This window comes from Sardina pilchardus, chromosome 13 (assembly GCF_963854185.1).
Source record: "Sardina pilchardus chromosome 13, fSarPil1.1, whole genome shotgun sequence".
Taxonomy (NCBI): domain Eukaryota; kingdom Metazoa; phylum Chordata; class Actinopteri; order Clupeiformes; family Clupeidae; genus Sardina; species Sardina pilchardus.
This window is the reverse complement of record NC_085006.1, coordinates 8,081,889-8,105,559: the sequence shown is the minus strand read 5'-3', so window position 1 is coordinate 8,105,559 and position 23,671 is coordinate 8,081,889. Positions and strand designations below refer to the sequence as shown.

Genomic DNA, 23,671 nt, shown 5'->3' with positions numbered 1-23,671 from the left:
TTCAGGCCTCCCGGCTTTTTTTTGAAGTGGCAATACTTTGATGCAGTCAGAGGGACACATTATCATTATTTCAATTTCCGTGGCGAGGCATTTGTGAGCATGCATAGAGAGTGAGAGAGGGAGGGAGGGAGGGAGAGAGAGAGTGAGAGAGAGAGAGAGACAGAGATAAAAAGAAAGGGGGGGAAAGACAGAGAGAGAGAGAGACAGAGGGGGATGGAGAGAGGGAACGAGTGTGTGTGTGTGCGTTTGTGTCTACTCATGCACTGAATGGTAATGTTATCCACACACACCTGCCAATATGCCTGTGGCGAGCAAGAATGTACATGTGTGCTTGTGTCTGCCTGTGTGTGCATTTGTGTGTGTGTGTGTGTGTGTGTGTGTGTGTGTGTGTGTGTGTATTTGTGTGTGTGTGTGTGTGTGTGTGTGTGTGTGTGTGTGTGTGTGTGTGTGTGTGTGTGTGTGTGTGTGTGTGTGTGCATTGAACAAGGTGAAGGTGACAGAAAAGGTATAGTTAAAAGACAGAAAAGGGAGAAAGGCAGCGGGAGCGTAAACGTGTGCTGAGAGGAGGGGGGAGGAGGAGGAAGACAAAAGACAGCAGAGAAGACAAGAGAGGAGAAGAAAGGAGTAGAGAGGGAGGGAGCAGAGGAGAAAAGAAAAGAAGAGAAGGAGGAGGAGGAGAAGAGAAGAGGGGGTGATCGCACTGGCTCCTCCCGTCTCTCTGCTCCCACAGTCAGTCACTTCCCTGTCGGCCATGCACACGCAGTCGTGGCGGAACGTTCCAGCAAACTGCATCCCTCACCTCTCAGTGAACCCCTCTACCAGCCTTCAGCTCTCCCATCCACTCTTATTAAAAATAACTCCAAAAATGACCGGGAAACACTACAACCATTTTTCAGTGTGTTGCCTCTCCTCATCATTTAGCAAAGGTGAAAGGATCTAAACATACATCAACTTCTCCTTGATCAAATAAAATACTTGAGTGCAATATTAATTTGAGCATCACACCAATGAATTCACAATGCACATGTGAACCACCAAAACATCTATCTGCTATTCCACATATCTGGAGCTATAAAAAAGATCCCAGATTATTTAAACAAACATTTCACATCTATTGTCCATAACTGAAAGGCTCCGTCAGCTCTTTCCTTATGAACCAAATAAAAGCCCATAAAAGCCATATGGCCCCATGTTAGTTGACAATACTGTGTGCATAATGTGAATGTAGGTTATAGGATTAACAGTGGCTGTGAGCGTGGGCCAGAGAGTTGGAGTGGGATGGTGGGTGTAGCGTGACGTGGCGTGGGGTGGGGTGGTGTGGGGTGGCGTGGGGTGGCGTGAGGTGGCATGGCGTGGCGTGGTGAGGTGTGGGCGAGCAGGTGAGGCTGACCTTGTTGAGAGCGCCGGCCCCCGTGAGGATGATGTGGGAGTTCTCCACCTGGATGGTCCTCTGACCCAGCCGCACCACGTACGCACCGATACCTATGGCCCGACACGTCACCTGAGCAGAGGTGAGAACAGAGAGAGAGTGAAAAAAGAGAGAACGAGAGAGAGAGAGAGAGAGACAAAAAACTGTGATACAAGCAGAGCACTGAAAAAAGAAATCCTTAGTGAACAAAAATATAATTGTGTACAAAAATAACTATATATATCGTGCATACATTGTGTGCAAGTTTAGGGTTTTTCGCAAATTTGTGAGAGCAAAATAATCTATAAATAATCAATAAAATATCAATTCTGCAACATAACAGACTATGTAACTCAAATAAAATAAATCAATATGGCAACATTACAAACAGGAACATAGTTTGTTTATGTGTGAGTGTGCGTGTGTGTGCGTGTGTGTGTGTGTGCGTGCGCGCGCGCGCGCGCGTGTGTGTGTGTGTGTATGTGTGTGACTCATGGCGTTGCGCGCCCTCACCAGGTTCATGGTGATGACCTCCTCGTAGGCCAGCGAGGACTCGCCGGCGATCATTCCGGAACCCCGCAGGTTCTCCACGCCCAGGCCGTCCTCCTTGCCGATGATGTCTGTGATCTTGTACCTGCGAAGCGCCACGCAGCGTTGAGCAACAGCAGATCCTCCGTCACTCACACCAAACACACGCACGCACACACACACACACACATACACACACACACACACACACACACACACACACACACGCGCACACACACTGACCGACAGCCACATGCAGGCCTAGACAACCCCAGCCACGACAGCACTGGGGCAGCGCCTGATGTCTCTCGCTAGAGACTTCACTCCCCTGTGGCTGGGCTGTGTGGCCACACAAGACCTACTGCTGGGTGCCATACTGCACTCTCTGGGGAAAAGTTCCTTAGATCTCTACATGGAACCACCATACAGGCCTTTATTGTTCTTTATCAAGAGTTTATAAACGATTTAGCACATTATCATATATCTTATATAGCATATTATATCTCTCTGAGGAGCAATAGAAAAAATATATAAAAAAACAAATAAAAAAAAACATTGAATAATAACAAGCCTTGAGCAGGGTCCATATAAATCAATCAGTCTACAGTAAGAAGAGTCTAAGAAGGATCTTTAAAACATGGTCCTTCCAAACAAAATCTTCTTTTTTCTTTCGAAAAAAAAAAAAAGGCCCACACAGTGGACGGGTCATTAGGAGCCATGGTTATCAGGTCCTGTTGTTAGAGATCATACTAGAACTAGACGACACAGAGGCCGGAGGTCTCCCCTCACCTTGACTCGCCCTCGTCCTCCACATGCTCACAGTGCACCGAGTTCAGCGCCGACACCTTCTTGTAGTCCTGGGGGGTGAGATACAGGTACCTGAAGCCCTGGTGGGAGAGATGGAGAGATACATAGAGGTGGGGTTGGAAGAGTAGGGGTGAGAAGCACAGAATGGAGGGAGAAAGAGAGTGAACAAGAGAAAGAGAGAGAGAGAGAGAGAGAGAGAGAGAGAGAGAGAGAGAGAGAGAGAGAGAAAGAAAGAAAGAGATGAGAGAGTGAGATGGAGAACAAAAATGAGCCAAAGGCTCGACTTCAGGGGCGCACTGGTGGCAGTGGTCCATGGCTCCCTGCAACTCTGGACTCATATAAATCCACCTCATACAGGAGAGTGGGGGGGGGGGGGGGGGGTCTGAAATACTGGAGGTGAGGTGAGGTGAGGAGGAGAGAAGGGGGGGGGAGAGGAGAGGGGAGAAAAGGAGAAGAGGGAGAAGAAAGAGAAGAGATGAGAACAGGGAGAGGAAGAGAGAGGAGGTGAGAGGAGAGGAAAGAGGAATGGAGAGAGAGAGGAGAGGAGTGGAGAGAGGAGAGGAGAGGAAAGAGAGGAGAGGAATGGAGGGAGAGAGAGAGAGAGAGGAGAGGAGAGGAGAGGTATTGGGCAGCTTCCAGGGGCCTGAGGGGCCATGGGGCCGCTGGGCTGAACCTGCCGGCCCTGTCTGCTGGCGCAATTTAAAAAACTGGCTGAGAGGGAGGGAGCGGGAGAGAGAGAGAGGGAGAGAGGGAGAGAGGGAGGGGGTGGAGAGGAGAGCAACAGAGAGACGGGGGAACCTGCTGGTGATAATTCAGCCTCATTTCACGCTTTCCGAGAGCAGAGAGTTTCTCCTGCACTGCCTCAGAGCCGCCGCTCCAATTACAGCTACCACTGCGGCTAACCCCTCAGCCCCTCCACCCCCTCCACCCCCTCCACCCCCTCCACCCCCTCCACCCCACCCACCCCGCCCCGCTCCTATACGCCGCCTCCAGCGCCCCTCCATCGTACCTTGTAGGGGTCATTGGGGTCTTGCCAGGCCACCTGGAACATCTGGCGGATCTCCTCGGCCAGGCCGATGCGGGCGCCGCTGTTGGCGGAGATGTAGAGGCGCGGAACGCCACGCTGGCGCGCCAGGGCCGAGGCCTGCTGGAACAGCACGTCCTCCTGGGGCCCGAACGAGCCGATGCGGTGCGTGATGTCGTTGCAGATGACCACCACCTCGCGGCCCAGCGGGCACTCGGGGGAGCGGAGGGTCATCAGCCAGGCCACCATGCCAATCTTCACCGGAGGGAGAACGAGTTTTAGGTTTTAGGTTTTAGGAGAGGGCATCGAGATCATTTTGAGCAGACTGTTTCTCATGGTCAAAAACGTACGTGAAGAAAATTAAAAAAGGTGTCATGTAATCAAGTGCTGAATAGGTTGAAATAATATTAAAAGAATATCAAACAAAAAAAAAGTATTATTTATGTTACATTATATTAACTTCTAGGACATAGATATAGGGTGCTAGGCTATGAGAAAAAAGACATTTTGTAGGAGAGTTACATACAGTATATACTGTATGTTTCCATAATATGATGTCATATCCTGCTCTACTTCCTGTTCCTTGAGAGGCGATGCATGAATGGGGTGTGCTGTTATTTACTCTGACCGCTGCGCTCCAGTGAAGAGCAGGGCTTAAAGCAGATGTCTTCCACCTCTCGCTTTCACCGGGTTAATGTTAATGACGGCCATAAAAAAAAATAAAAAAATTAAAAATCACCCTGCTCAATTTGACATCTCCGCCTTCTGGGGGTCAGGTGCACCCATATGGAATACATTACAGTAAAGGCCAGTCTGTGGCGAGCGCTGGTGACGGCACCGGCAATCAGCGTCAGAGTGAACGCCTCGCCAAACATTACCGCCGGACGCTAATGGCCGACCAATCACTGACCTGCACTGCACCTGCACGGGGATGATGCTCCCCCAGACAATGAGAAACTCAGAGCAGCGCTAGCAGTGGAAGAGCACAGGTTCATTACAGTGCTAGCCATCATGGAGACATCAGTCACACAGGGGGCGCTTGGATGCTACGCTGATTGTTTGTTTGTTTGTTTGTTTGTTTGTTTGTGTGTGTGTTTGTTTGTTAGTTATTTAACCCTGTGTGAGGGTTACTGTGGGATCACTCGTGACATCCTAACCACATGCACACACACACACACACACACACACACACACACACACACACACACACACGGTTTACTAAGACTGCCTTTGGCTCGGACGACGGCGTACTGCACAATGCAGTCGGGAAGCTCTTCCACAGTCGAAGACTACTGAAGAAAAAGAGAGACCCCCATGGGTCAAACGGTGGCACTGCACCCCTCCAGCCGCCTCCTCGCTGGTCTTCCCTTCTCCCAGAGAGAACAGAGGCGCGGTGCCAAGAGGGGATGCCACGCCACGCTGCCGCCGCCGAGGGCAAAACAAGCAGCGGGACAAACAAAGATGCCGCCATGCTGACGCAGACAAAACAGGCTTACGCTGTGTGGAGGCCCTGCTCTCTTCTATCCGCACTGTGGCAATCACAAAACAACACTCGTGTCACAGTGCCTGGCACCTTCAATGGGACACCTATAGTAACACACACAGCTAGGACTATCTACAAGGGAGGGGGGGAGGGGGGGAGGGGGTGCTTGTTGTTTTCCCTGCTTGCATGCCAACATCCAGTTCATAGCCAGCGTTGTGCTAATTAATCTGAACGCTAATAGGCTTTGTGATTGTTGCTGTCCCTGTTACTATTGTTGTTGCTGCTGCTGCTGTTGCTATCGTTGGTGTGTGTGTGTGTGTGTGTGTGTGTGTGTGCTTTGCTCCAGGCTGCTCTGGTTTCTCTACGCCCCCTAACGCCCTCACCTCGTTGCCTCCCGGCAGCCTGTTGAGCTGCTGCATCTGCCCCTGGGCGTCCAGCACCAGCTCTGTGAAGGTCAGCACTTCGGAGGGAGCCGGGCATTCTGGGAGATTGGCCTGGGCCTTCATGGAGCTCCACAGCTTCAGCAGGGCCTGATGGAGAAGGTGGAGAAGGTGAAGAGGGTGGAGAGGGTGGGTGTGTACTGTAGGTTAGGAGGAGTAGCAAAACACCAGTTTGAAAAATGAAATGGGTAAAACTACTGCTGTCATTCGGGGCCTCAGGAACCAAGTGTTGAATGCTGACTGGATTACTTAGCATTCATAACTCAACTTCATTTCAGATAAAACAAAAATACATTTTTCTTTTTGGTTGTTTAAATGTCATAGCTGCTGGCACTATGAGACCGCACAGTGTTTAACTGTGCGGTAAGTCATTTCATCACACACTTACCAGTAATACATTCTTTTTACGTCTAAACGCACTTCTAGAAAACTCCAACTTTTAAATGGGCATTTGGTGGCTACGGTGCTCACCTGTCTGAACATCTCGGGGAAGTCGTAGACGTAGGTGGTGCCCAGCGTCTGGGCCTGGAAGCGCTTGGACTGCAGCAGGTCCTTGGTGACGTAGGGCGTGTTGATGAGCATGCCGTGCAGCGGGCCCTGCTTGTCCCCGTACGCCTGGAACATGACCTGGAGGGAGGGCGGCGGCGAGGGAGAGAGCGGGCCGGTCAGGAGGGGGTGAGCTGAGTGACCCGCTCCGTCACTCCATCCATCATCTCACTTCAATCAGGCCAGTGCATGCGCGAGGGCGCACACACGCACACACACGCGCACACGCACGCACGCACACACGCACGCACACACGCGCACACACACACACGCGCACACACACACACACACGCTCACACACGCACATACACGCACACACACACGCGCACACACACACGCACGCACACACACGCACACACACACACACACGCACACACACGCACACATACACACGCACACACACACACACACACGCACACACACACACGCACACACACGCACACAGCTCCAGACTGGAGACCCTTTAATAAGCTGTGTCACTCAGTCAGCATACACTTGCAAACCCACATGTAAGAGAAGGGAGGAATGGTTAGCGCTGATAGCACACAATGCTGCAGAGCTAACTCCATTTCTCACTTGGTGTGAGCCCAAAAGCAATTCAGATAGCTTACAGTGAGGGAGCAGCTAACGCAGACGGAGGGAACTAACCGACAGAAAGACGTACTGTAGCCCTATGATGGCAAAGTTTCAAAAGATCCCTGCTAACATGTCTGTCACACACACACACACACACACACCACACACACACAGAAACTTCACTCAACTTCTCCAGTCATGCTGCTCAATACTCCTCAAAAAAAGTTTCTTTTTTTTATATTCTTGGAGTACCCCCTTATAGGCCATAAATCCAGAAACTGGAATGACTCTATTATTCCAAGGCAAGAGTGAACTTGCCTCACAGCTAGAGTCGTAAGTGTTAATTGAGATGGTTGAATACAATGCGCTGCGACAGGAATCCTTAGTTAATGCTGTCTGGCAGGTCTAAATAGAGAGAAAATGAAATCTCGCCCTCGCCTCTATACACTTCATGCTGCAACCTCTCTCCTGTTTAAGGGGAAAAGTAATAAGACTTACATTACTTTTTCCCACTCTGGGAAACGGAGGAAGCGATCACGACTCCGGGCCAGATGAATCGGATAGGCATTGCTCGAGAGGCAACAGCACATATACAGTAATTCTGAAGGCAGGAGAGGTGATCTGCGGCTAATTTGACTGCAGCCACTAATGAAATGCTGAATACAGCACTTTAAACAGCGATAAAGACCTCATAAATGTCTGATTGATCATTTGCTCGGAGCAATTAACAAAATATCTCTGCGGTCGGTTCTCAGCCGTGCAACATGCAGGGGGGGATTAGTGAAGCGGCACATACTGGCCCTTTTACAGTTGCAGGGGACTCTGCAGCCTAATGGAGGGACACCACAATGACAAAGATTCAGATGGGGACGCAACCACTGGACATTCTGTAAACCAGCCAAACTAACAGGTTTGGTGTACTGTAGATTTTAAAATGCCTGAATAGGCAGCTGCTCTATGGCTTGTGGAGAGTACTGTAAAGAAGACTCTTGTAAATGTTAAGAGGAGATGCAATGTACACAGTAAATACAACTGATCCTTTTATTTTTCTTATTTTGAAAAGTCTTGAGAAATCTTTTTAATAAGAAAAAATAGCTGAAACTGTATCTTTTAAATCAAATTCCATGGGAGGGCCTGACCTCAGTAGTGCCCATATAGTGCCTATAATGCCCATAAACAAATCTACCTAAACCCAAAATGTCACAACTGATGCAGGTTATTTATAGTATCAAATTAGTATCTAATTGTTAATTACAACAGTTAATTTATTTCACATTATACTAGGTTAATCTACATTATCAAATAAAGAACTACCGACATATCCAGAAGCTGCCTTACCTGGGGGTCTTTGTGGCCTTCCTGGTCTGTGCAGGTGGCGGTGACCTCCTTGTAGAGGCTGATGTCCAGGTAGTAGCCCGACTCGTTGGTGAGGAAGATGCGGATGGGGACGGTGTCGCCGGAGGGCGTGAGGCGGATGTTGATCTTCAGCTCGGCCTGCAGGACACGCAGACGCCAGAGCCTGCTGCCGTAGCGCATCACCATCAGACGCACCGCCTCCCTGATCTGCCACAGGAGAGGGGAAGACACACACAAGATGAGAAGGCTCTAATACACACACACACACACGCACGCACGCACGCACGCACGCACGCACGCACACATTAGGTACCCTTGACTTTGTCTTGAGTTCATCTATTTTCTAAATAAAACTATTAAGCAATGTCATTGTTGTATAACCTCATATGCTAGCCACAAACAGTAATTTCTCTTGCATTAGCCGCATTGTGTAAAATCTGCAGGTCAGTATTTTAAGCAAATAATAATAATAAAAAAACATGTACAGTAATAACTGTACCCATGTATTAACTTCAGCGCCCAGTTCTTCAGAATGAAGAAAAGAAATGCATGTATAACCCGCCCCAAGTATTAACTTCATAGCTGAAGAAATGTAACAAAATCAATGTACAAACCTCGGTTAAAAGTCGGGGAAAGACAGTATTTTGAAATACATTCAACAAAACATGAGACATGAGCTTAGAAACGAACCTTGGAGGGGTCCATGATGACGGTGGGGACGAAGTTGAGGAAGATGTGGTTGCAGTCCGTGCGGACGGTGGTGTTGCTGAAGGCCACCTCCAGCTCGTCCATGGCCTCCAGCAGCAGCCGCTCCCCCTCATTCTGCAGGTACTCAAACGAGGCCTCCTGCAAGTCCACCAACAGATCATCACCAGCTACGCTTTATCACTAATGATAGGACTTAGCACTGGGCTCCATCAAATTCACACTCTTCTACAAGTGTCATAAGCTACGTGACACTCAAATGTCCATTAGGAACTATAAAGTATCTGTCTATCTCTATCTCTCTAGTTGTGGATCTTTCTATCTATCTCCATACACTTCTAACAACATAACATACCTAAGATGCCTTTACCACGCACTCTCCTCTACCCCATTCATAGTGTAACATGTTCCTCTTCTACTACACTTTGATTAGTATTTGATTCATAACATCTTCACTCTCATCCTCTAGTAAGAGTAATGATTGATGTGGAATTAATTCCTACCTAAGGTCTCCACTGCACTGTACAATAGTAAGTTGCTTTGGATAAAAGTGTTTGCTAAATGAATACATGTGAAATGTATTCTACTGATTAAATGCTGCCATCTGTTTCACACTACAGTATATTGCATCAGCTGAGGGAAAAAGCTGGAAAAGATTTGTGCCTCACTTACACCTACAAACAATACTAGCTCGGCTCATCCATCCCAAATGTTACCTTAGTGACCAGGTCCGAGTGGCGGATGATGGCACGCACGAAGAAGCGATAGTCCGTCACCTCGGCGCCCGCCTCTACGCGGGCGGCGCCCAGGTACAGGTGCATCTTGTGGTTGGCACAGGGGATGGCGGTCAGGGCGAAGTTGCGCATGCGGTTGAGCTCCAGCTGGAAGGCCAGGGCTGGCTCCAGGTGTCTGTAGATACGATCCTCTTCAAACTGTGGAAAAAACAAGGGCACTCAAAAATGACCTAAGCACAGCAACAAGAGTGTGCGACACAACCGTTTTGAATGTAATGTCAGAAATGCCTATGGTGTGTGCTGCCCAGATATCCACTACATCTCGCTAACGTATCAGCCAGTGTCAGGCATCTTTGTTTTAGTACCACTTTATACCTCATGGGGTGCCATATTAAATACATTGCAAGTCAATGGAAGACTGATGTCCCAGATGTAAAGGTGCATTCAAGAGAATTTGCACCCTGCAGGAATCTACACACAGGCCCTTTAAGACTGCCACAGGGGGCATTTAACTCAAGGCCTCTGTTCAGGAACCAGCTAAGCATGACTTGGGACGAGAAATACAACCAGCCCCAAAGTACTGGCAGAGGCTGGCGGTCTTTCTCCCCAGCAGTGAGGAACCTTGCTGGTGTCTAATGATGGGAGATATTGACTGCTTGAGGGATACAGAGTTTATTGAGATGGAAAATGGCCACAAGTTAAAGGGGTGGGGGGGGGGGGGGGGTGGGGGGTTGCTAGGCTAAGTAAATGAAATAAAAGCCAATCCCAGGACATTAAATGGGCTCCATTCCTTCCAGTGCTGGGAAATAATTATTAAGTTCATTAGCGTAATGAGACGAGCTATTTTCAAGAGGGGGCAAACTCCAGGCAAGGCAAGGCAAGGCTAGGAAGAGGGAGGGGGGGGGGGGGCGCCATTGATCACAAACATCAAGTCAGTAAGATGGGGAGGAAGGGCTGGGGGATGAGGTCATTGTGGAGAGGAATGCTCCTCTCCTGTCCCTTCACTGCAGGTTAAGAGTGCTGGGCAGAGTCATTACCTGAGGGCCATGGATGCTCTTTAGACACCTTTCCCGTCTCCATGCCTGCTGGACACTCTTAACGGTCCTCCATTTTAAATGGCATGAAAAAGGCAGCAGGGCAGCACGGGAAAGGAATCTATCCACTCTTGAGTTATTCGTTTTGTGAAAGGGAAATGCAGCCATCTTAGCTATGCTGCTCCTTTTTTCTCCTTTTACGTTGAAGTTACCCTTCTACCAGTGCCTCTACACAATTGGAGTTGGAGAAGAGGTTTGTGGGTTTTTGTAGGTTAACAACAAAGACATGGGCTTGAGAAAATGTGTAGGAAAACAGGGCTCTAACTCAACAGAGCCGTGGTGCTCAAGCCTTCTCATTCACTGTGGCCTTCTCTAAACAATAGTGATGGACCCTCAGAAAGGCACAGTGAAGAGATGAGTTATACGAGGGATAGAAATAGAGAGAGAGAGAGAGAGAAAGAGAGAGAGAGAGAGAGAGAGTGTGTGTGAGAGAGAGTGTGTGAGAGAGAGAGAGAGAGAGAGAGAGAGAGAGAGAGAGAGAGAGAGAGAGGAGAGAGAATGTGCAACAGAGTAAGAAAGGGGAGTGAAGAGACAGAATAAAGGCAGGAGAGAGCTATTGACAGACAGAGAAAGGACAAGGACATGAAGAATCAGCATTCATTACTCACCTCATCTCTGGAACGAAAGGTGAAGAACTTGGGGAACTCTCGCTGCATCAGTGGAGGAAACAAAACATAAACACACCAAACAGATCAGAACTCAGATATACTGTACAAAACAACCACACCGCACCACACCACCCTGCACCACCTTACCACACGCCGTTACCACACACCACCTCCCCACAAACACCACCACCCACGCTCCGCGTACACCACCCCCATAACCAAGCAGGAGACTTCAGCTGGGAGTCCGTCTGAAAGTCTCTGCATAAAGAGCACTAGAGGATGGCAAGCGAGGGAGGGAAAGACGGAGGGAGAGAGGGAGGGGAAGGGTGTGTGTGTGTGTGGGGGGGGTGTTGCACCACTATCCCTAAACCCTCTCACACACACCCCCAGGCCCTTGCCTTCTCTTTGGCTTCCCCTTCACTCCCCTCGGAGAGAGCAAACATGAAAGTGAGAGGGAGGCTGGGGCTGGCTGCGGCAGGGGCAAGTGGTCCCCGCTGGGCCATAATCTGATCAACGTTATGGAAACAATCACAATAATTCCCTTAAATTAGCTCGACGTGGCACCCCGCCAGCCGAGAGATTGGAAAGCGATCGCGGAGAGGCCCTTCTCTAATAACGCCGCTAACTACCCAGCAAGGGCAGAAAATTGGGTGCCTGGCAGTGGAGGATTCCTCCGCGGCAGACTCGCTGGGCTCCAATTAGCAACTGTAAATACAGAGGGAGAGAGAGAGAGAGAGAGAGAGAGAGAGAGAGGGGAGGACGAGGGAAAGGGCCTTCGTGCTACTGGGGGTCTGGATCTTCGCATCTCTGCTCGGGATAATTCATCAATTCAAACGGCGGCAGAGATAATCTTTTAACATGTGTCACTTTTTATTCATTATCTCGGGTACGACTGCAAATGCTCAACCGGAGGGGTGGAGGCGGACGGGGACGGGGATTTGGGTGGGGGGGTATAGAGAAAACTGTGACAACTGATTGCTCAGTCTACGCCCGTTTTGCTTCGTAGCTAACTATGTTTAGGGTTGTTATGTCTAAAATCACTTCTAATGCAAAGATACGGACGTGTTTCAACTCTTAACAAAGTCTGCTAATGCATTAGCATAATGGTACCACAGGGTTCATCCACGGGGAATCTACATTTAAGTTCAATGCAATACCACATAATGGTAGATGCCAGATCATGGCAGTTCACTTTGATTGGGCAAAGCGTGCACACATCCCAGATTTGTCAAGATGCCAGACAAACAGTATCAGTTAAAAAAGAAAGTAAGGTCTGCACACTGTAACTAAGTGTACTTTGATATTTAAGTGCAGCAGTGGTTGATACAGGAGAAAGCTACATGAACATGCTAGCCCAGGTATAGATAACACACACCTGAACTGTGCACAGTATAGCAACCACACACAGTGTGTGACCTGCAGTCTTGGCCTCCAGTGATTTGACAGCACTATAGTCTCCACACACTGTAATTTTCATTAGCCGGGGACAGCTGTAGGTTTACACCATTGCCGGTGCAGGACAGCCAGCAATTTAGCATTTTACAATTCAGCTCAGACGTGCGTGCAGTAAACCGCATATGTGAGTGAACAGTGAAGACAACCATTTCCCAGAGTCTGTCTCTCCAGCGTCAGACACGGAGTGTGTGTGTGTGTGTGTGTGTGTGTGTGTGTGTGTGGGCAAAAGAGAGTGTACGTGCGACCATGACATGTCATTGAGAGAGAGAGAGAAAGAGAGAGAGAGAAAGAGAAAGTGAGTGAGTATGTCATAGTACGTCAGGGGTGGTTGTTGGGGGCAAAGACATAAAGCGCTTCCTCCCCAATGTTCTGGCATGTGGCGTCAACTCATCTTTTTGTCATCCTCAATATAGCCAAACGAAAACAAGCTCACAGCAGTGTGAGCCATCATTTAATGAGATTTCCTCCGTAGAGGAGATCACGAGGCTCTGAGCATAGGGAGAGAGGGGAGGACACAAAGTGCAATGGGGCAGCTCTGGTTTTCTGGAAGCGGACTTGGAAGTGAAAAGGTCGCCAGTTCGATTCCCTAGACCAGCCAGAAAAACACTGTGGACAGGGGAGTGAACGAACATCATTCCCCTCAACATCCATGTTTGAATTGCCCTTGATGGACTTAACAGCCAGCCTGCCAAGGCACAGGGGGTTGGTTTTTTTTTGTTTTGTTTTGGGTTTTTTGGATGGGGGGGTGGGGGGGGGGGCCCTTCTCAGGGATGGGTTAGATACAGAGGTCAAATTCCTCTGTGTATAACCTACTGGGCCAAAGAATGATTCTAACTCTATTTGAGAATTGAAAGGAGAGCACCTTCTTTTTGTAGCATGAGGTATGACAATTACCGTCGGAGGGACACACAATGCTGAGTGTGATTACCTCCGAGGGCCCACAAAAACAAACAGGCCCCTCTTCCCCTCTCCCTCCCACCCTGTGCAATCAAGGCCAGCCCCTTGTCTAATCAAATGAGAACTAAAGACAGTAATCCCAACATTAAAGGGGGGATTGGGGGAGAGGGTTGGGAGAATTACACGTTGTCCATTCAGGATGGAAGACAGGGGGGAATGGGAATGAGTCCAGGCATCCTCTTTGCCAGGAGATGCACTTAGCACCCGTTGATGAGCTTAAGAACGTGAACGTGGCTCCCAGCTCTCACGACCCCGCAGCGACAGGAGCTGATTGGAAGGGGGCTGGCCGCCATGACGACGGCTGAAGCAGGCTGGACGTGCTGGACAGGGCTACCCTGGTTCCAACCCCCCCCAACCCCCCCCCCCCCCCCCCCCCCCACACCTCACTCTCTTTCTAGGGCTGGAAACAGATATAGAAAGTCCATCCCCTACACATCCACACCAAGCATACCACCACCTCTCTTCTCTACTCACATGGAACCTCTGGTTCACCTCAAAGCTCATCTGGTGTCTGCAGTCCTGCCGTCATACACCACAGGAAGACACACGCCAGCCATGAATGCATTCGCTCAGTCAGTCAAGCACCACCATCTCACACACACACGCACGCGCACACGCACACACACACACACACACACACACACACACACACACACACACACACACACACACACACACACACACACACACACACACACACACACACACACACACACACACACACACACACACACACACACACACACACACACACACACACACACACACTTCCTGTCTAACTCCCACCAATTAACTGTACAGTCATCGTGATTTCAATTACTCTTGTCTTACACAGGGCTCACTGAGGAAATGGAAACATGGGTGTTGATGAGAAAACTAAATGTCGATGATGGAAGTAATAATAAACTCACCTTCTGTGCCACCAGGAGCGTCAGTCTGCGGATGCCATGCTCCACTAGCAGAGCTTTCTAGAACGGGAAATAGGAATCAAAAATGTGATTATAATGGGGGGGGGGGGTGTTGTAAACTGTATACTGGCTATTTGTTATATTGAAAAGCAAGAAAACACCAAATATAAATAAGGAACACAATCAACAACTGTGTGCTTTTTTAAACGTGGTCAAGCTTGTATTTACCCAGGTCTTTATGTGTGTGGATGAATAAAACTCTGGGTGGTGTCAGTGTGTGTGCGCGAGTGTGTCTGTGTGCCTTTTGAGCACTGATGTTTGCATTAAACATGCATCCAACTGTGCACATGAGTGCAGTGTTTACATTCATATATGCCTGAGTGTGTGTGTGTGTGTGTGTGTGTGTGTGTGTTGTTCTCTGAAGTGGGCTTGCTCAGAGCTGCCAAGAGGCCCCATTCCCCTGCCAGCCCTGACGACACAAACAAGCCCCAATCAGGGGCTACAAGTGCGGGGTAATGAGGCCCTGCTCGGCTGCCCTCGCCCGCTGTTACCACGAGAGGCTGAATCAAGACAACACGGCCCAGGTTACGAGGGCCAGATTAGGTCATCAGTTACCTGCCGCGCAGCCATCTCAGCCCATTGCCACCGTGGCATTCAGGGGAGCCATTGGCGGTAATGCGATCCTAATTTTTTTATGGCGGCCCAAAAAAAAAAAAAAAGCCACCGTAGGAAGTTGTAGCCTCTCCGGGCACGTTTATCTTTGTGTGTCTGCGGCGGGGAAGACTGTTTCGCCACAATCTCGCCCGCGACACCCAGGGAGTCTGTGCCTAACGTTCATTTTTTACCTTTATTACCCTTTTACCACCTCTACCACTTCTTCATGTGGTGACACCTCCTCTACAGAGAACCGCTACTAATGTCGCCGCTGTTGCTGTTACTGTTGGGCGGCCATTTTGAGCTTTCTCGCCGCGGCGAAAAAAAGAAGAAAAAAGGAAAAAAAACTCTCGTCACACTGGAGACAGCGTGGCGAACTACCCTCACCCAACAATGCCACTCACTCTGCTTTTGAGGGCTAAATCTTCTTTTTTTCGCACAGCATATACAGTGCATGTATACCACAGGAAAAAAAAAATGTGGCGCCATAATCGGAATGAAAGTGCTCTGTACCCTCCTCTCCGATAGCTACGACAGGAAAAAAAAAAAAAAAACTCCCAACGTGGTTGGCGCTCTCGCTCGGGCATGCTAGAGGGATTCAGTCCGCGCGGCACCCGAGATCACAGCATTTGAATAATGCGAGTTGAAGGCACCTTTTCTTGCGCGCGCGCGGAGAGAGATTAAAAATTCTGAAACGTGTAAAACGTCTTCGGGGTGGGCTGAGCCCGAGCGATAAAGCTGCGATGTGGCGGCGCGGGCGACGTTTCGGGCGGAGGAGGCGGAGAGAGGCGTGCAAAGCGGGCGACGGGAAACACACGGACGCTGGCAAATGTGGTCTCTTCAGGATGTTCTGGGATGGGATATACCTTCACTTTGACTGCTCGCCTTTCTTGTGGCGCCTGGTAAGCCTTCAATTAAATGACGGCTACCTTTTTCAAGTCAGTAATCCTCTTAGCATGGAGCCTACCCTTTGCCATGCACAGTTCCAGCGCATGGCTAAAAAAAAAAAAAAAAAAGAGAGAGAGAGAGAAAAATGGCAGGCAAAAAGAAGAAAGAAGAAAAAAAATGTTCAGCGCAAAAGTCATCATACTCCGCCTTCAGTCAAGGGTTCACTGCGGGGCCTAGAGAAAACTCAGCTGTACCCAAACGCCCCCCCTTACACACACACGCACACACACACACACACACACACTTATCTCTGTGTGACTGATGGTGTCAGTAAACAGGGTCCACTCACCTTGGACTGGGTGAACTCATGGAACATGGTGGCCAGGCGGCCGTCGTCGATGTTGCCCTCCGTCTTAATGGCCACATTAAGGATCAGGATGGCTCGTCCGGGCCGCTCTGTGAAAGGCGTGACACCGCCGCGGTCAAGCATATGTGAGCACAAAGAGCGGGGGGCCATTTTGGTAAAGGTGACATTACTAACAAAATGAGCTTTTCCTGGGAGGCAGAGGGGGGGAGGGGGGTGCTTAGATGCGTAAGACTAGAGATGGGATTGTGGGGTGGGACGAGTTGATGTTAGGGGGGGGTGGGGGGTGGTTGAAGGTTAACAACCTACACGTGTGACATGGGTGTCATTACATTACTGGTCAAATGTCTCTTTTTGGCGTCTCATCTAGCGTCACATCAGTTGTACTCTCTTCCCAACCCCACCACCCCTGTCTGAGTCCATTCTGAAAAGAACAAGCTAAATAGTAATCTAAGCCCATCTGACTACGGGAGCCTTCCCCCCCCCCCTCACTTGCGTTTTCCACCAAATTGCCTACCCACAATTTGAAATCCTCTGCAATTTTAGTCAATTTAGACAGAGGAAAATTACCATTGTTAAATGTTTCATTTCCTTTTCGGTGTTCTCGAGGAAAGTTGATTCAATTTTCATCTCGGAAATTCATTACGCCTCCTGAACCCAAATTGCAACCAAACTATATGGAGGGGTAATTGGCTTCTTATACCGGCTCCTTATCGGGGCGACTTAGAGGGACGGGTGGCATGGCATGGCATGGCGTGGCGTGGCGTGGGCTACGTATGGAGGGGGGTTTAAAAAGAAAGTGGAGAGTAAAAGACCAGCCAAGGTGACAAAGTGTGTGTGTGTGTGTGTGTGTGTGTGTGTGTGTGTCCCTTCTGCTCCTCACCTTCGCTTCGTCCTCTTCGTACAGACCCAGCTTCACTCCGTCGCTGAACGTGGGGCTGGAGGGCGGCGAGCTGCACACGCTCCTCAGCACCTCCTCGATGTTCCTGCTCGGGGGAGAGGAGAGCGTGAAACAGCTATAGGAGCTGAGACTACGAGCAGCGGCTCTGGTTGCTATCCCCACCCATCAACAGGACCCGCAGAAAGCAGCGATCCCCTCTGAAGTCGCGACTCGCCCCCACTGTATGATGTACGATGTGCGCCGCAGGCCTACGGTAGGTGGTGTAAGGGGGGGGGGGGGCACAGGGGTGGTGTAGGGTGGAGTGGGGGGGGGGGGCTTGCCTGTTGAAGTCCTGGAAGGAGCCGAAGGCCACCATGGCTCCGCGGCGCTGACAGGGCGGCCTGAAGGACTCCAGCACCAGGTCACTCATGCTGGCCGCGGGCAGCGCGCCATACTGGTTGGAGCTGGAGGGGAAGCTCGACCTGTGAACACACACACACACACACACACACACACACACACACACAGACACACACAAAAGATTATCTTTATTGGAAAGATTATTTGAAGGGAATAAAAGAAGGTCTCCTTCAACTTGTCACCGGGAGGTTATACTCAATAACAACAGTGATGGCACACAAAATCAGGAATTTCACCACTTCCGTCATGAGAAAAGACAACTCTACCCAAGCAACATTCTTCAGATGATACAGCCCGTTGAAGGCACATTTCTTATTGATCTGTGGCAGAAAATGTGGAATGTGGGGGGAAAAAAACGACAAAAAAAAGAAAGAAAAAAAAACAAATCATACACTCACAATTAAAACTCAATCTAAAGAAAAGCTTCAAAACTGCTCCCTGTCCACATTCAGCACTAGTTCAAGGCGAAGGACAAGACCAGCATATGAATTTGAACTGACTGACTGACATACTCAGTGCTGAAAAAGTGCCCTCAAAAAGTAGGAGAAAAACAGTCAATCCACGGGCTGTTTACCGAGGAGCCCTGTTACTATTGACCCAGGGGCATCAGATGAGTGATGCATGTCTGTCCTGCAGGCAAGCCTATATTGTGCTTTAACCAAATGGCTGACTTCAAAGACAGTGAAAAAGCTGTTTATCCTGTGACTGGAAAAGAGAAGGAAAAACAAACAACTAAAAACCAGTCAAAAGAACGGAACTAACTACCACAGACAAAAACAGTCGATCCGTGATGGGATGTAGAGCTGTAAAGGAGAACGGGGGGTACTGTGGAAAACAATCATTTAAGAAAATCATGTTTCTTCGTTCCACGATGAACAATGCAAACGGGGAGAGTAATGAAAATAAGGGGTCTGTGATGACCAATCTTGGACAAGAGAAAGCCATTATCTGTCAATACCTCTCGGGCGCCATTCAAAGTGGCACGCCTGGCTGGAACAACACAGTGATTTACAGTCCAATTTCCACGAGCCTCTATATCCATTTCAATCAAGTCCCCAATATTAACACAGCACAATAATTTCTTCTGCTTTATTACGAATGCCACTTTTTTTCTAGTTGCATAAATCACACTTGAAAAGCGGTAATAATTCGGTGCTAGAAATCAAGCATATTTTTATGTGAGGGGAAAAAAATTACAACTCCCACTAATCGCTGTGTAAATCTTTCGCTATTCCTTGCACAGTGGCAGATAATAGGACTGATGGAAGTTTCTCTTAACTGTGCTGGTGGGCTCAAACAATTTCTTCTAGTGGCACACCTGCTGATACTGCATTAAAAAAGAAATCAACTTATATTAATGAGCTCCCATCAGCATAATACTGCCATCTAACAGTCAATTTAAGAAAGCCTCCTATTTTTTATTTATTTATTTAAGTGCCAATTCATTAACCATTTGAGAGATTCTGAGGAGAGCAATGGTAATGGTAGTGATTTGCGAGCGTTTTAGTGTGTCCTGGAACAATTTCAGTCTTACTGCGCACTCGACACAACATTAGAAGGGCTAAATGCTTCCACAAATTTGGTTGAACTGTTTCAAAGTAGAAAAAATAACTTTTACAATGAGGAATGGACGCACTGGAGGCCCTGGTATGTAACAGGAATGTTACAATACAAAGCTTACCGAAAGATGCATGTTTGGTTCTGTTTTTATAATAAAACTAATTTGATTGTTTGCCGTTTCTTAATAATTTGGTAATTGGTATGTTTGTCTGTTAGCTTTGGTGATATCTGGGCGATGACTTTGTGTTTTGCCAATACTGTATTTGTGGTGGAGCCGTTAGTGTGGCCGTACCTGTTGGGGTGTGTGCTAGGCAGCATTAGCTGGAACTGCACGATGCAGGTGCCATCATCCTCCTGCTTGTGCTGGATACAGTTGAGCTCATAGGCGATGTAAGCCCTGCGGACGTACACCTGCACATGGGGGGGACACACAGCCCAGCATTAGGCCAGCGGGCGAATGGACACAGCACAAATAACACACTTGCTAAACAAAAAGCATTAAGCAATGATGGTCCATTTTATGGGCGAAGTTAACTTCGAAACGACAGGAAAACGTGCGGCCATAGATAGTCTGCAATATATGGCAGTAAAAAGAGGCTGATGTGAAACACTCACCTCTAAGGCTGCCATTCTCACCACTTGATAGCTGTGGTAGAAGAAATTGGGGAGCACATCGAATATGGAGGTCTCCGACAGAATCAGTTTCTGGGAGAAAAGAGGAGCAATGTATTCATTTAACATGGTGTTTGGGGGGTGGGGGGGGGGGGTAGTGAGTGAGACTGGGAACTGCCCAAATGGGCTTGAAATTGCGAGAGAAATAGAGCAACTGAAATTGGCCATAAAAATGAGGTGCGGGAGAAGAGTGGGGGCATGAGCCTCTGGGCCCCTTCATTAGGCCAGGTTACCTGCAGGTTCTCAATGCAGAACTGGTGTCCGTACATGTCGATCGCCGACAGGAAGATGGACTCCACCTGGTTGTGCCGCAGCTCGTAGGAGGGCAAGTGCGAGGCAATCAGCACCTAGGCAATGAGAGGAGCGGCGGGGGAGTTACATTTTGCCAGCCGCGTTTGTTTGCTGTTTGATATGCATCATAAATTCGGCAGCCAATCCGCCGAACAGCATGACGCTCGCGACACAAAAACTCGCTCTGCTCTCCTCTCCTCTCTCCTCGACCCGGCGGCGTGCTATCGCTCACCGCGCACGCACCTGTTAAGGGCCCCGAGCGCGTGCGTCGCTCCCCGACGCAGCCAGGGCGCGCTCGGAGGAGGATGGACGAGGATGACCCTGCAGCCTTCAGCCAAAACCTCGCTTTTTTTTTTTTTTACCCCCACCGTTCTCACAACAAGCGTGTGTGAGGCTTTGAAAACAGGAGCAGTTGGAGACCTCCAATTAGCCACCAATTACACCAGGGCACAGACATGCGCGCAAACACACACACACACACACACACACACACACACACACACACACACACTTTCTTTCAAACATACAAACACATACAGAGACACCTTTCTTGTGTTATTACACATGCCGCCATTACTTACAAGCAGTGTGCCGCTTCAATTAGCAGCAATTAACACGAGCCATAGAGCACCTGCATTCTGTTCAGTCATTAGTGTGTGTGTGTGTGTGTGTGTGCGCGTGTGTGTGTGTCTGTGTCTGTGTGTGTGTGTGTGTGTGGACCGACTGGGGCGTGAGCGAGAGAGTGGGGTGTGTGCTGCGAGAAAACGCCTCCGGTCCTGTCTGCCCCAAGCGTGGCCCGGCCCAGCATGGCAGCAGGAATGCAGTTGAAGGGTGTGTGTGTGTGTGTGTGTGTGTGGGGGGGGGGGGGGGGGGGGGGGGGGTGTGGGGTGTGTGTGTGTGTGGGGTTGTGTTTATGTGTTTTGCCTCTCTTATCTACAAGCTAATAATCACTCTCGCTTTTGTCTGTAAATGCCGCCGAAGTCTCCAGGAAAAGGGCAGACGAGGTAGGGGTGGGAGGGAAGTGTGTGTGTGTGTGTGTGTGTGTGTGTGTGTGTGTGTGACCAGGAGAGAAGGGGGGAGACCAGATGAAAGAAACAGCTGTATACAAATGACAAGCGCGTAGCCCGCTGTCTCCTGCTGGGAGGGCTCCGTGCGGTCAGTGCACAGCTTCAAAGCGGGCCGGCCCAGAACCCACAAAGAGCACCCTGCCTCTGTTTCTAGTGTGCGCACACACACACACACACACACACACACACACACACACACACACACACACACACACACACACACACACACACACACACACACACACACACACACACACACACAGACACACACACACACAACTAATGCAGACATATATAATCTCACAGTCCTGTGCACACATTAACACAACATGCTTACTTCTATACAATAAACACACATTATTATACTCACTAATGTGCAGCACACACACACACACACACCCACACACAAACACCCCCCCACACACAAACACACACACACACACACACATAGCGAGTGGGAGAGGGACAAACAATACCACAATCAAAAACAACAACAGAGCACAATCACAGTAAAACATGCATAAACACAAAACACTTGCTCATGAAGGGCTGACCGACACGCACATCATCCTCACAGAAACATTCTCTGACACACAGTGCTTACACACATAAATGCAATACACACCACACTGACAATCAGATACCACATTCACTCACACACAACACACACACCACCCCCCCCCCCCCCCCCCCCCCCCCACACACACACACACATTTTGGCCTGCAGTATGCTGCAATGCGCAGCAGAGAGCCTGGGGCTGCGGCCAGAGGAGCTCCATCAGGTGACCCAGCTAGTGGCCAACACTGCCCACACGGAGCCGACCACTTAGAGTAGACATCGCACTACACACCACACCACATGACAGAGGGAGGGAGAGAGAGAGGGAGAGAGGGATAGAAGACATGGGCAGGGAAATAGAGAAAGAAAGAAAACCTAGAGTAAAAAAAAAATGTAAGAGGTCACACACACACACACACACACACACACACACACACACACACCGATTCTCACCTGTCGTGCGCGCAGAGCCACTTTGGCATTGATGGTCTTGCTGAGTTGTGTGAGTTCCGTCAGGATGGCCACCAGCTCCTCTGTCAGTATGGGGTCTCTGCCACAGAGCTGGTCCTACACACACAGACACACACACACACAAACACACACACACACAGACAGAGAGAGAGAGAGAGAAAAACAGAATAAAATCAGTGGAGTGTCTTCAAAGACATCAATCTCATGCACACCTACTGTATCTCCAACCTTGCCAAAGCAGGTGAGGCTTGATATTCAGTACAGTCATGACGGATATCATGAAAATCAAATGAATGTAGGACTCATTTTAATCAATGATTACTGTAGACAGTGTTGTTGTAATTTGTCAGGAGGCTGTGAGTGCGTTGAGTGGATCTCATTAAGGTGGCATGTGTGCTCTCTCTCTCAGACAGGACGGGCTAATAGTGACAGACATGGCAGCGGGGCTTGTCCAATGAGCATGCTCCTCAAGCACAACAACAGCAGACAATCAATGTCTCCTATGATGTGTTTGGGACTTTGGGTGGTAAAACAGAGGCCCCAGGTCCTCTCACAGGAGGGGGGCATGAGTGGGGGGCCAGAGGGGGTACAGGGGGTGGGGGTCAGAGGAAGGGGGGGGGGTGAAACTGGAGGTAGGTGTGGGGGGTTCATTTCTGCAGGAGGCCATTTTGGATCTGATATCCTCACCTGGGGCAGATCATGGGGGTGATGGAGGTGTGTGTTGATGCAAGGAAGGAAGAGGGGGGAGGGTACGGGGGGAAATAGTGTATGCGAGCGTGTAAGAGTGTGTGTGTGTTCATGAGTGCGTGTGTGTGTGTGTGTGTGTGTGTGTGTGTGTGTGTGTGGTGGGGTGGGGGGGTCCGAGTGTTACCAGGAGAAGGCATCGCACCTTCACGACACCCCATAGTAATTACACACTTGAGTGGCTGGACTGTGAAGGAAATTGAAGGCCTGAGCTGGGGAGCCCAGCTGCCTCACTCTCCCTCCCCATCAGCGAGGCTGTGATTGAGACTGCCCCCCCCCCCCAAACACACACACACACACACACACACCCACACACGCACAGACACCCCCCACCCCCTATACACAGACCCACACACACACACACCCCTTCAATCCTCAGAGGAAATGGCGCTTTGTGTCGCGGTAATGAGATTCTCACACACCCGGCCTTATTTACCATCTCAGAGAAGGAGCGAAGTGTGAGGGGGGGGGG

The 23,671-nt window shown here is 49.4% G+C and overlaps 1 protein-coding gene across 1 annotated transcript in view; it reads right to left on the bottom strand.

Moving 5' to 3' along the window:
- LOC134099054 (acetyl-CoA carboxylase-like) overlaps positions 1-23,671 on the bottom strand; it is a 72,815-nt gene that overhangs the window by 35,911 nt on the left and 13,233 nt on the right. Inside the window, exons 23-40 of the mRNA XM_062551744.1 lie at positions 22,438-22,551; positions 20,301-20,414; positions 20,011-20,100; positions 19,688-19,806; positions 17,757-17,897; positions 17,419-17,521; positions 16,521-16,625; positions 14,633-14,689; positions 11,310-11,351; positions 9,590-9,805; positions 8,859-9,014; positions 8,151-8,375; positions 6,162-6,317; positions 5,634-5,780; positions 3,753-4,022; positions 2,726-2,823; positions 1,922-2,042; positions 1,391-1,501 (exon numbers count right to left, since the gene is read on the bottom strand). Coding sequence (XP_062407728.1) covers positions 1,391-1,501; positions 1,922-2,042; positions 2,726-2,823; positions 3,753-4,022; positions 5,634-5,780; positions 6,162-6,317; positions 8,151-8,375; positions 8,859-9,014; positions 9,590-9,805; positions 11,310-11,351; positions 14,633-14,689; positions 16,521-16,625; positions 17,419-17,521; positions 17,757-17,897; positions 19,688-19,806; positions 20,011-20,100; positions 20,301-20,414; positions 22,438-22,551 — 2,385 coding nt within the window. The remainder of the gene's footprint in view (positions 1-1,390; positions 1,502-1,921; positions 2,043-2,725; positions 2,824-3,752; positions 4,023-5,633; positions 5,781-6,161; positions 6,318-8,150; positions 8,376-8,858; positions 9,015-9,589; positions 9,806-11,309; positions 11,352-14,632; positions 14,690-16,520; positions 16,626-17,418; positions 17,522-17,756; positions 17,898-19,687; positions 19,807-20,010; positions 20,101-20,300; positions 20,415-22,437; positions 22,552-23,671) is intronic.